Source organism: Myotis daubentonii, chromosome 2 (genome assembly GCF_963259705.1).
Source record: "Myotis daubentonii chromosome 2, mMyoDau2.1, whole genome shotgun sequence".
NCBI lineage: Eukaryota > Metazoa > Chordata > Mammalia > Chiroptera > Vespertilionidae > Myotis > Myotis daubentonii.
Window position 1 is genome coordinate 156,222,685 of NC_081841.1, and position 12,288 is coordinate 156,234,972.

A 12,288-nucleotide genomic window follows, 5' to 3' on the forward strand; every position below is an offset into this window, starting at 1 on the left:
ATTTTTAAAATAATTATTTAATTAAATGAATAATGTATTTATCCCTGCATGCCTGAGAGAAATTTTTAAAGTTATTTCATTTTTAACAAAGATATAAAGATGATAAAATGCTGTTCAATGTCTTGACAATAATATAAGATGTCCCCCCAAAATGTATAAACACTTTAACAGCTGGTAGCTATTAAATGAAAATAGAATGTATTTTAAATAAACACTGTCTTTATAATTACTCAAAGTACTAGAGGCCCAGTGCACCAGTGGGGTCCCTTGGCCTGGATGGTGATTGGGCTGAAACCAGCTCTCTGCCATCCCCTGATGGGTCCCGGATTGCGAGAGGGTGGTTCTCAGGTGACACACCCCGGAATCAGGCTCCCTCTCTCTGGTTCCAAGTGCATCACCCAAGAACTTCAGCTGCCAAATCACCACAGCTTGGCAGCTCCTGCATTAAGTGTCTTCCCCAGGGTGGTCAGTGCCTGTCATAGCTACCTGTAGGAGCATCTGCCCCCTGGTGGTCATTACATGTCATAGCTACCTGTCGGACAGTCAGATGGTTGAATGGTTGCTTAGGCTTTTATATATATAGATGTATATACATTTTTGGGGACACCCTGTATATTAAATGCTGTTATTTTAGATGACATTTTCTGATATGACTGGAGTAGATTTTAGTAGAGTTTGAATAAAAGTTTTATATTTATTGCAAGTAATATATCAAAATTCATACTTAGATTTTATTAGTGTTTAAATGATATAGTAATATAATTTTCAACTAATATACAAAAAGTTGCTTAATAATTTAGGCCCCTTCAAAAAGTTTTGGCTATGGAATATATGCCTCAACTATATGTGAATCATTGATATGCAGCCATTGGTGGTGGAAATGGATATTTACATGCAAATAAAGAAATAAAAAATAAAAATATATTTAACTATATGTCTTTCCATCAGTCCATCCAAACATCCAAGCATCTATCCATCCTCCATTCTTCCATCTATCTAACCTTCACTTTATCTATTATCTATTTATCTATCAATCATATATATATATATCTATCTATCTATCTACTTATCTATCTAGTAATCTATGTAAGCACTTATTTGCAGTATACCTTAAGATGCTTTTCCTTGTAAGTAATTTGAGGACTGTTCTTCTTACTGTCTGAATGATTCGAGAAATTCTTTGTTGAATGATTACTCTGTGTCAAAGATTGTACCAACTATAAGAACATGGGCATAGACAAGCTAATCTTGATCATTATCAGCACATAGAACCTAGTTTAGTGGAAAAATTCATGTAAAACAAATATTTTTTATTATAACACTAGAGGCCTGGTGCAAAAAATTCATGCACTTGGCGGGGGGGGGGGGGGCTGGTCCTTCAGCCCAGCCTGCACTTTCTACAATCTGGGACCCCTCCCAACTGCTTGCCTGCCTGCCTGCCTGATTGCCCCTAACCGCTTCTGCCTGCCAGCCTGATCACCCCCTAACAACTCCCCTGCCAGCCTGATCGATGCCTAACTGCTCTCCTGCTGGCCTGATTGCCCCCAACTGCCCTCTCCTGCAGGCCTGGTTTCTCCCAACTGCCTTCCCCTGAAGACCTAGTCCCCCCCCCTCACCTGCCCTCCCCTGCCAGCCTGATTGCCCCCAACTGCCCTCCCCTGCTGGCCATCTTGTAGCAGCCATCTTGTGTCCACATGGGGGTGGACATATTGTGTGTTGGAGTGACGGTCAATTTGCATATTACCCCTTTATTATATAGAATTGATATTTGACACAAATGAAAACTCGTGTGCTTTCAGATCAAGTGTGCATTATGGAAAGATCCCTCTGGCTACTACACAAGAAAAGATTCTAAGAAGCAAGAGTGGGTATTACAAAGGCAGGCGTAGTAGGTTCCTGTTGTCTTGTCACCTCTCCTGCCAGTTCTCATTGCTGGGATGCCAATTTGAGGGAAAGGTGGTCCTGACCTGTTGTGAGCCAGCAGTAGACTGATGCCTTTCAGCATCTTTCCTGGTTTCTAGTTTTGTTTTTGATCTTAAAGAGATCGCATTAGCTATTTCTTTGTCTTTCTTCCAATACATTTTAAGCTCTATGTAGCCAGTGAAAAATACACCTGAAATATATATTCAATAAGTAAATAGGTGAATGTGATTTTTCTAATGGAGTGCACCTCTCGGGCCTAAATTTGCTAGAACTTGCTGCATATTTTGGATATTGATTTTGTCCCCTAAGATGTTGTCCATGGAGTGAGGCTTGGCTACAGAATTAGTTTTCTCTGTTTCATCAACTATTTTAACGTTCCTGCTCATACTCAGTCTCTGTCTTGTTACCTAATTTGATTTGAAATGCCAGTGTTCTTTGTGTGTAAGGCAGCCTGACTCTTTACATTTTTTTCATAAATATTACACAAATGTAGTTTAACACCACCATTATATAATACCTTTACATTTCCATAAGAATTATTGTCCTATAATAAAATTTGTCCATCTACATATCCACCCATCTATTTATGTTTAAAACAGCTTTGTACATGACTTCTTGCTATTCCTAATGATTTATTTGCCTATAATTATAAACATTTTTTACATCATATGTGCAAAATAATTTTACAGAAGTACCTTGATTCATCGATGATGTACATGTGAAATCATTAATACAGAATATATGTTGTAGAAAGTGTAAAAATGCTATTAATCTGCCACATAGTATGAGCTTGAATAAGAATCAGGATAATGCCATGTGCTTCTGCATTACTTAAGCAGCTTAAACCCACTGTACTCCTATAACTTAAAATAGCTATGCTTATTTAAATCTAATTTTGCACCATAAATGTATTCCTAGACTGAATTATTTATGTCTCTGTTCACAAACAACATTTCAATACATTATACAGTAAAGTTAGAAGAGAATATTTGTATGAAATATCATTTCATTGGGAGCATCTATACAAGGTATTCACGGTAAAAGTAGGAGCCTCATCATTTTAATTTTCTTTGTCATTTTCCCCAAGAATTTAGCAGTGGAAAATGAGAGAGATAGAGAGAGTGAGAGAAGAAGCTCTAGGGGTTGAATTTACCTTTCCTAAATCTAGTTTTTGCAATCCCTTGGACTAGGCATCAGTATAATTTGCACTGTCTCTCACTTTAGCGGTGCCCTTGAGGTCTTACCTTTCTACGTAATCCAGGAGCCGGGAACAGTGATTTGAAGCAGGAGCATCATGCCCTCCTACTGCATAAAGGAAGCCATCACATGTGGCTACTCCAACACCCCCTCTTCTTTTACACATTGGAGCACACATGTTCCACTTATTTGTATGAGGATCATAATACTCCATTGAACTCAAACACGAACTTCCATCACGGCCTCCAACTGAGTACAACCTAGAAAACACAATTGGAAAACCATGACTTAATACTATAGTATGGATGACAAAATGTAAAAAGAGAAATGTCATTTATAAATAAATTATTCACAGTATGAGTCTCAAATATATTTGAAATACTCCTTCACATGGAAGTTTTTGTTAGAGGTACTTTATAAATAACTGCATAAGCCTAGAGTTCCCATCATTCTAATATGCAGAATACCAGATGAAATTAAAACAACTATAATTTTCTAACCTCAGTTATTTCTGGGATGTTAGATAGATTTATACTGCTTATGCCATACTAATTCAATATTTTAATATATCATTTTAATACATATTAAGGAATTAAAATATAGAATAATATATGTTTACCCCCAATTTTCCTTGAAAATTCCCATAATCAAACGAACACTGATTATCCTACTTGATAAGCAATTGATTTGCATTGGCAAATAAATCATGCCTACTTCTTGTGTTCTGTCCTGCCGGGAGCCGGTCCATGCTTGCTGTTTCAAGGGACCTGGCATATATGGCATACTGTTCTTAATATGTTTGCTCACCTTCTTGGCACTATGTGTTTTAACCAAGGTCTCCTAGAAAGGTTGTTTCCCCAGGTAGGAATTTTTCCCTGAAGTCAGGGAGGGAATAAAACCCCTCAACTAAGTGCCAGGCGGGTAATTAATCACTTTAACTACAAACAATCATGCTTAAGCTGCATAATCTTTACTCCCTGGAATGGAGATGAGAAATGCCCTAACCTTTGTAATAGAGATTGATAGGATTGAATCAACTGGTATAAATACAGTTGTAACAAGACAGAAAGAGACAGAATTTAGAACACAGAACTTATAAGACAGAACTTCAGAGACAGAACTTACAAGACAGAACTAAGAAGAGAGAACTACAGACAGAACCTACACTGAACCTACAGACAGAAGAACTTCGCTGGAGAGAACATGGCAAAAGATCCTGGACTGAACCTGACTACAGAAATTGGCAAGAGAACCTGACTAGAACCTGGTCACTGAACCTGGCTGGAGAACCTGGACAGAACCTGGCTGGAGAACCTAGCAAGGGAACATGGCTACAGAACCTGGCTGGAGATCCGAAGCAGAACCTCTCTGGGGATCCAGACCAGAACTTGGCTGGAGATACTGGCTGGAGATCCTGGCTAGGCTGCTGATCAACTGAACGCTATCTCTGTGTCATTCCTTCTTCGCCGACTCCGTCCACACCTTTGGGGACCCCTGGACCTGCTGGGGTTGGACCCCGGCACTGTCCCTACTGTTTAGAACACTAACTAAATGGAATTTCTAAGCAAGTATTGTCATAACATCAGCTTCCTTAGTCAGTGCTTAACCTATAGCTAATGTGTTACATAGATAAGTTTTTAAAGGAAAAAAGTGTGTAGTCATGTTAATCTGAATGAATATTGCTGAAATTTATTACTTAATACACTCATTTTCCTACAGTATTTCATTAATGACAAGTATGCTACATACCTGGGAAAATAAGTGCTACAGCATAAATGATACTTAAATGATTAAAAATATACTATTTATAATACAATAGATCTTTTCTATTTGGTCATCGCTATGAAAATTTCATCACAGTGAGGTACAGAGTTGCATTTATTTATTAATTCACTCAACACATATTTTTCGATGCCTAGGTTATGCCACACACATCATCTAAAGTTTTGCAAATGTATCCATGAACAAAACAGGATAAATATCCCTGCACTTAATTCTTCTGGAATAAGGGGTACACATAACATACAAAATAAACACAAATATTTCTTTATAAAGGCTGGGTGCTGTAGACGTAGACAGAGCAGGGAAGTGGGGTCAAGTGTGCAATGGTAAGAGAGGGATTGTGGTTATAATTTTAAAGATATCATCAAGAAAGTTCTCACTGAGAAAATGATGTTCGCACAAAAATTTGAAGAAGAGAATAGTGGTTGGATGTGAGTTCAGGAATATCTGCCAGAGAATATTCAAGCAGACAGAACAGGTGACTACCAAGGTCCAGGAGCAGCAAGGGAGCCAGAGTGGTTGGAGCAGAGATTGAGGGAAGAGTGGCAGATGAGGTGAGAGGTAGGGAGTACAGGGTGAACCTCATACAGGTATTTGTAGACCTTCACTCTGAGTGAAACAAGAAGCCATAAGACATTTTTTGAGCAGAGGGTGATATTACTTGCTTGGGTTTTAATATGGTTCGATGTTATGAAATTTTTGTCTTATTAGTGGATATTATGCTTAATATATTGGTAAATAGACAAGTCAGTACTTTTCAATTTATAAATAAATGTTCAGGAAGACATTACTGCTTAGAATATAATTTAATTCGGGTCTTATATTTACAAATTTATGCTCTATTATATTTTACTAACTCTAAAATATGATGGCTAAACTGATTCAAATACTGGAGACTTATTTTTTAAAGCTGTTTAAGTTTCTTTGAATGCCTGCCACAATGAAGTGTTTCTGATTGCCCGAGTGTGCCCTTATGGACATAATGCTTTTTTTCTTGATTACTCAACAAGTTGTCTGCCAGCTCTGTCTTGCAACATGTTGATATTAACTAATAAGAGCATTTTGTAGAACAAATATCAAACAATTTAGCCTGCAAAAGCACCCAGAAGTGAAATAATTATTCACTCAGAAGATTTTATCTTCCTAAAAACTTTCTGAAATCTGAACTTCACGTATGTTTTTGTTTTACTTATATTGAAGATCTAACTCAAGGGAAGTATACAATAAGCTTAATGTATTATTATTAAAATTTAACTAAATATTTTTGCAGGAATTTTGCTTTTTGGGAATCTTCACATGAAGCACATAGTTTATATGTAAGAAAAGCATCCCCTCTTTTGTCTGTTGTTTTAAAGAAATTGTTGACTTTAAGCTGTTTTATTTATTTGTACACATAACAGTGATAAATTATGGTATTGCTACATCTGAACTCAGTGTTGCTGATAATACATTATTCCTGTGCAGCAATACATCATACATTGTCTTTTTCTAAGATTATTAAATATGCTAACATATACAAATATATAGCTAAATGTATATAAAAGTAATGGTAATTAATATAACATATTGCTTACAATATAAAAGTCAATATTGAACCTATTAGTATAGGCTTTTATTTGGAAATTAAATAATCCCATAAAGTTTGTTATATCATAATTGATTCTTTAATATAATTACATATATTACAAACCACTATTCATTCAGTCTCTCTTCTATGTAAACCTCCCCTAACAAAGTCTAATAACACAAAGGATTATAGAAGAAAGAAATTTATGTAATGCTTTAATACAAATGACCTAATTTTTGTGTTTCTTTTGTAAAATAAGTATTTTATATGTGAATATAACTATTACTTTGTAAATGATTTACCAAAGCCTAAGCTAGATTATCAGTGGTTTCTTTCACTTTATATCTAGCCTTTTTAATGCCCTTATGGTATTATATAGTCTACAGATCAGTAATAAAATTATTGTAACTTTAATAATATAACATAAATTATTGATAATGTTAGGGAAAAACTAGTTGAAAAGAATAAGTAAACCATTTTTTTTCCTCAAGAAAAAGCTGTGAAAAAGAAATCAGAAAACTTAACTTATGTAAAATATATTATAGTGTCCTTTAGGACTGCTTTATGGATCGATTGTTAAAATTAATAAATGTATTTCAGTATTTGAAAAGACCTTGAAAACTGTGTACTTTACAAATATCTGTTATTAACCACTATCTATAATCCACTTATATTGAAAAGGAAATTTGCTAAGTGACTAAAAATTTAAATGTAAAAATAAATAACAACAATAATAATTATTACTGTAATTACATTAAAGTTATAAAAATAACCAAGGATATAAACATTATATTATAAGCAGCTAGAATAAATGCTAGAAGGTATGCATCAAACTTTATGGACAATTATCAAAGGTTATCTTCTCAGATCTTCCCTCACAATCTATTTAAATATAGTGTAGATTGATTTCCTGCTTTGTTACTACAAGGTCAAGTTAGATGTTGAGAATCTGAAGAGCAAAGAAGAATCTCTACCCTGACAACATAGGAAGTGACAGCTGACAGTTTCACAGTGAGAAAGGAAATTTGACATTTTAACTTAGAGTTGAAAGATGAGTAGAAATTTGAAAGATGAAGTAAGGAGAAAGCATTACATGTAGGGAAATATTATGAGTAAAGACAAGGGTCATGAAAGGTCATAGAAGGTGACAAATAAAGAGTGGCAGGTATGTCATGTTGATGGAAGAGGTGGTAGTGATGGGAGGGAAAGAAGAGATACAGCTGGTGGAATGAGAAGATTAAAAGGAGAATGAGGGGGGGGTGTGTGTCCTGCTGTAGAGTTGGAACTTCACTCTGAGGCAATGAGAAAAGGACAAAAAACAATATTCTTAGAGATCATCAAGGTCATAGTTCAGTTTGCTGTGCATATTAACTAGTATTTCCCTTGCAAGCCAAACATTGGCAGGGAATCAGAAATATTCCTGACTTTAGCAAACTCTTGTAGAATTTTGCTGAGTGTGGCAAGAATCTGAGTCTCCCCCACTGCTTTCCCTAACGTATGTGTTTATTCAGCATGCCGAAGAGTTTTGCCTAAAGTTTAGCGACCAGGTGTCAGTGTGCTGCCATGTGCCTCTCTGAGTATCACATATTTACTATCCTAGTAACTACAAAATAGCAGTTGCAGGAAAGAAATCTTGTATTAGGATATGGGTCAAATGTGTGTAAAGTGGCTTTGTAGGTACTGAGAACCAGGCTGTTCCCATTTATAACTATGTCATATATAGAGTCTGACCCTTTGCCATGAACTGTTAAGAGTCTGAATTTAACCCTACTTGGCAACTAACAGATTGCCCTACCACAGCTGAAAGAAGACACATGATTCCTGGGTCAGAGAAAAATGACTTTATTACTCACCACACAATAGGTAGTATGAGCTTCATGTTCATATTGCTGCTTCTCATCCCCCCAAGTCCCACCAGGCTGATGCAGAGAGACTCGGGTGAATGCTGACATACAGTGGGCTTTTCTCACACTTGAAGGTCACAGAGTTTATGAAATGCTTATTCTTTAAAAGAGGATGCCAACAAACCTACCCAACTTTTGCTCTGAAGAGAGACATTATTATTCTGGAGAAGAAACAATTCTGCTCTCTGTCCCAAAGAAAGACATTGTTTCTATCTTCCAAAGCTGTCTGATTTACAAATGCCCTGAATAAGATAGTATGAAAAAAAGTTGCCGATACTTCTTGTTTGGAAAATGTGCAGTAATGCTGAAACCTGATGGTTGAATTATCTATGAACCCTGATGTCCTGATGTCCTAAGGTACCTCTTGCTATCACAACCATAGTTCACGTGGCAGGATGCCAGAAGAGTGGAAGAAGGAGCCTTTAAAATTTCATCTTTTAAGTGCACAGCTCACGTCTTACATGCCATTGGCCAGAACTTAGTCACATGGCAATCCCTAACTGGTAAGGTGCTATTATTTTAGGTGACCATATGCCTATCTAACAATTGGTGTTTATATTGTCATATGAAAAGGAGCGAATGAGTATTAGGAGATACTTAGACATTTCTGACCCAACACTAGGTCTTTTCCAGTCCTGTGTACCATTGTGCCTTCTATCTTAAGCACCTACTTCCTATAGAGCAGCGGATCCTCAACCTGTGGGTCGCGACCCCTTTGGCGGTCAAACAACCCTTTCACAGGGGTCGCCTAAGACCATCCTGCATATCAGATATTTACATTATGATTCATAACAGTAGCAATATTACAGTTATGAAGTAGCAACGAAAATAATTTTATGGTTGGGTCACAACATGAGGAACTGTATTTAAAGGGCCAGAAGGTTGAGAACCACTGCTGTAGAGGCTAGGTTGCTGCTCCTTCATCTCTCATCAATGAATTCAGCTGTGTTTCTACTAGACAATCTTTCCTGATACTACTTTGTCTGCTTCCAGAAATTTAACATTATTTCCAATCTGTATCCCAAGTAAAATTATTTAATACTTGCCATACTTTATCAATAGTGCATATTCTGGGAATGGCTATAGAAATTACATATTCTAAATATTTTAAGGTTTTACTGATTAGCCTGTGATATTAATTATGATTTTGATTCACAAAATGGTTACCCAGAAGGTATGTTGTTATCCCGTCCTTTGCATAATAAAAGTGTAAAAATTTCATAACCCCCATAACATGAACACTTCAAAACAGCTCCCCAGAGCCATAACTCTGTTTGACCCTTTGTGTCCCAGTGAGAACTCTTTAATTTAGTCCCAAAAGAAGGCTTGCTGATAGATCCTGCTGTCAGAATACTTCACCTCTGCCATTCAGGGAACCTTTTTGTGAAAAGTACTTGTTGCGGTGCCTGGTACAGTGAGCAGATGTCGGTAAGCTTACAACAGGTCATATGCTGCTTTTGTCCCTCTTTCCTAGAAATGTGGATGCATGGGGCAAACTCAGACCGAGACTTGCTGCCATTAAAACATGGCTGGCATGCAAGATTGTGCGTTAAAGTTTGATAGAAAATACTTACCTTAATTTATTAGAATGTGCCCATATTTCCTAAAAAGGAAAACAACTCACAATTTTAAATACACAAATTACTTTGGGTCAATTAACCACATCCCAACACTTGGTAGAATTCAACAACCTAAACCTGATAGAAATGGCCACTTCTATTCTTTTTTAAAAAAAGATGTATTTTATTGATTTTTTACAGAGAGGAAGGGATAGGGATAGAGATAGAAAGTTAGAAACATTGATGTGAGAAAAACATTGATCAGCTGTCTCCTGCACACTCCACACTGTGTATGTACCTGCAACCAAGGTACATGCCCTTGACTGGAATTGAGCCTGGGACCCTTGAGTCTGCAGGCCGACGCTCTACTCACTGAGCCAAACCAGTTAGGGTGGCCACTTCTATTCTTAATCCCTCCCTCTTTTCTTGCCAACTCATGCTCTATCCCTCTTAAAATTCTGCATTCCCTTCCTTTGTTGTTTTAATATTTCCTGACACTATTTTTCTCAAGTCTAATGAACTGCATCCTGTAGTAGTGATCTTGCCACATGGACTGCCATGCACATAAAGAACTTGAGTTGTTTTAGGCTATCACTCTAGAGAGTTTTCAAATGTCTCTGAAGTTTAGGTGAAAATCTGAGGAGAAAAACTAAGTGTATAGTCACCAAGTTATTAATAATAAACAAGGGAAAGAAAACCAAAGCAGAGAGATGAGCATGTGAAAAGGCAAAAGGGTGTGAACCAGGGGTCCTCAAACTTTTTAAACGGGGGGCCAGTTCACTGTCCCTCAGACCGTTGGAGGCCCAGACTATAGTTTAAAAAAAAACTATGAACAAATTCCTATGCACACTGCACATATCTTATTTTGAAGTAAAAAAACAAAACGGGAACAAATACAATATTTGTATTTGCATGTGGCCCGCGGGCCGTAGTTTGAGGACCCCTGCTTTATAATATCTTTACCTTAGCCAAATTGTTATGTGACCTGAGGCCTGCTTTTATGTCCAATCTGTTTGGGCCATTCTCTCTCATTATATTCCAGTCAAACTCAAATCCCCTCCATTTGTTTGCATTTCACACTCAAGGACTTGACACAAATTGTTCCTTCTCCTTGCTTCTCATTGATTTCCCCACTTTCTGGAAAGCTGTTAAATCAATCAAGTCCCAGCTTAAAAGTCATTTCCCACCTCTACCCCCCCACCCTGACCCCCAGAAGGCAAATTACAAACCTCCCAAGTGATATTCAGTAAACAAGGAGTTTCATTAAAAAAAAAAAGTGTGAATCTAAGATAACACAAATTTTAATATAAATTGCATATTATATAAAAGCTTATATAATATTTGGAGGTCCACTTTTAAGAAAGACAATACTGAAGTTTGAATACAAAAATAGAAACAGGGTATTTGGAATCACCTAACAAGTGACGGGCCTTGAGGCATAAGTTAGTTACTGTGCTAGATATTGGGGCACCCCAAATAAAACAGCAGACTTTGACACTTGCTCTTGTGATTCTTCAAGCTGTGTAAAATTCAGGCTGCAATTGCAAAAACTGTGACTTGCAGAAATGGCAACTGTCCCATAAATATAACTAACATGAGATTTTAAAAGAATGTTTGAATAAGTTTTGGATGGAATAATGAAATGAACTCAGTTTTTTGGGGGGATCGCTAGGGGCAATAAAATGCATTTATAAAAATTCAAGCATTTATGGATATACTCAGACAGTGTCAGTATCTGCTGTATTATTTAACTGAGAAAACAAAAATAAACAAACAAGAAGGAGCTTTTAGGTACAAAGTTTGAAAGAACCAACCTAAAGCTAAAAGCACAAAAGAATCATGGAATCACTAGTGGAGATCTTCAGGAGTCACATGGCCATCTACAACCAATATCTGTTAACTGTTTAGTCGTATTTTCTTTATTCATTGAGTAAGTTTGTGGCTGTGCTGACATAAGATGATGTAACTGCCATTTAGCATAATCTTCTTATTGGAAGACAGACCAAAATGTTTCATGAAATGGATATAATTTTGCTCTTAAATTCATCAGAATACATGCATTAATTTTAAGCTATAAACCAGCTTCTTGTTTTCCTACAACAAATGGTATCATAAATAATATAAATTCAAGAGAGAGGTTCACTATTTTGATTAGCCTTAATTAGAAAAATTATTCAAAATCACATCCAGAGAAGCAACAGTCAGATTAGAATGACACATTAGAGAAATGTGAAAATAACATAAGAGGGGGGAAAAGCACACATCAGTAGAGATGAGAAAAAACAACTGTCAAAGGGTGATGTTGAAACAATTTTCTGCTGTGGGTCTAAAGTGAAAGGTGACTTTCTAGTGATTA

At 36.5% G+C, this 12,288-nt stretch overlaps 1 protein-coding gene across 1 annotated transcript in view; it reads right to left on the bottom strand.

Annotated features, from left to right (window-relative positions):
- Positions 1-12,288, bottom strand: part of KLHL1 (kelch like family member 1) — a 239,838-nt gene that overhangs the window by 17,421 nt on the left and 210,129 nt on the right. Inside the window, exon 9 of the mRNA XM_059681208.1 lies at positions 3,168-3,380. Coding sequence (XP_059537191.1) covers positions 3,168-3,380 — 213 coding nt within the window. The remainder of the gene's footprint in view (positions 1-3,167; positions 3,381-12,288) is intronic.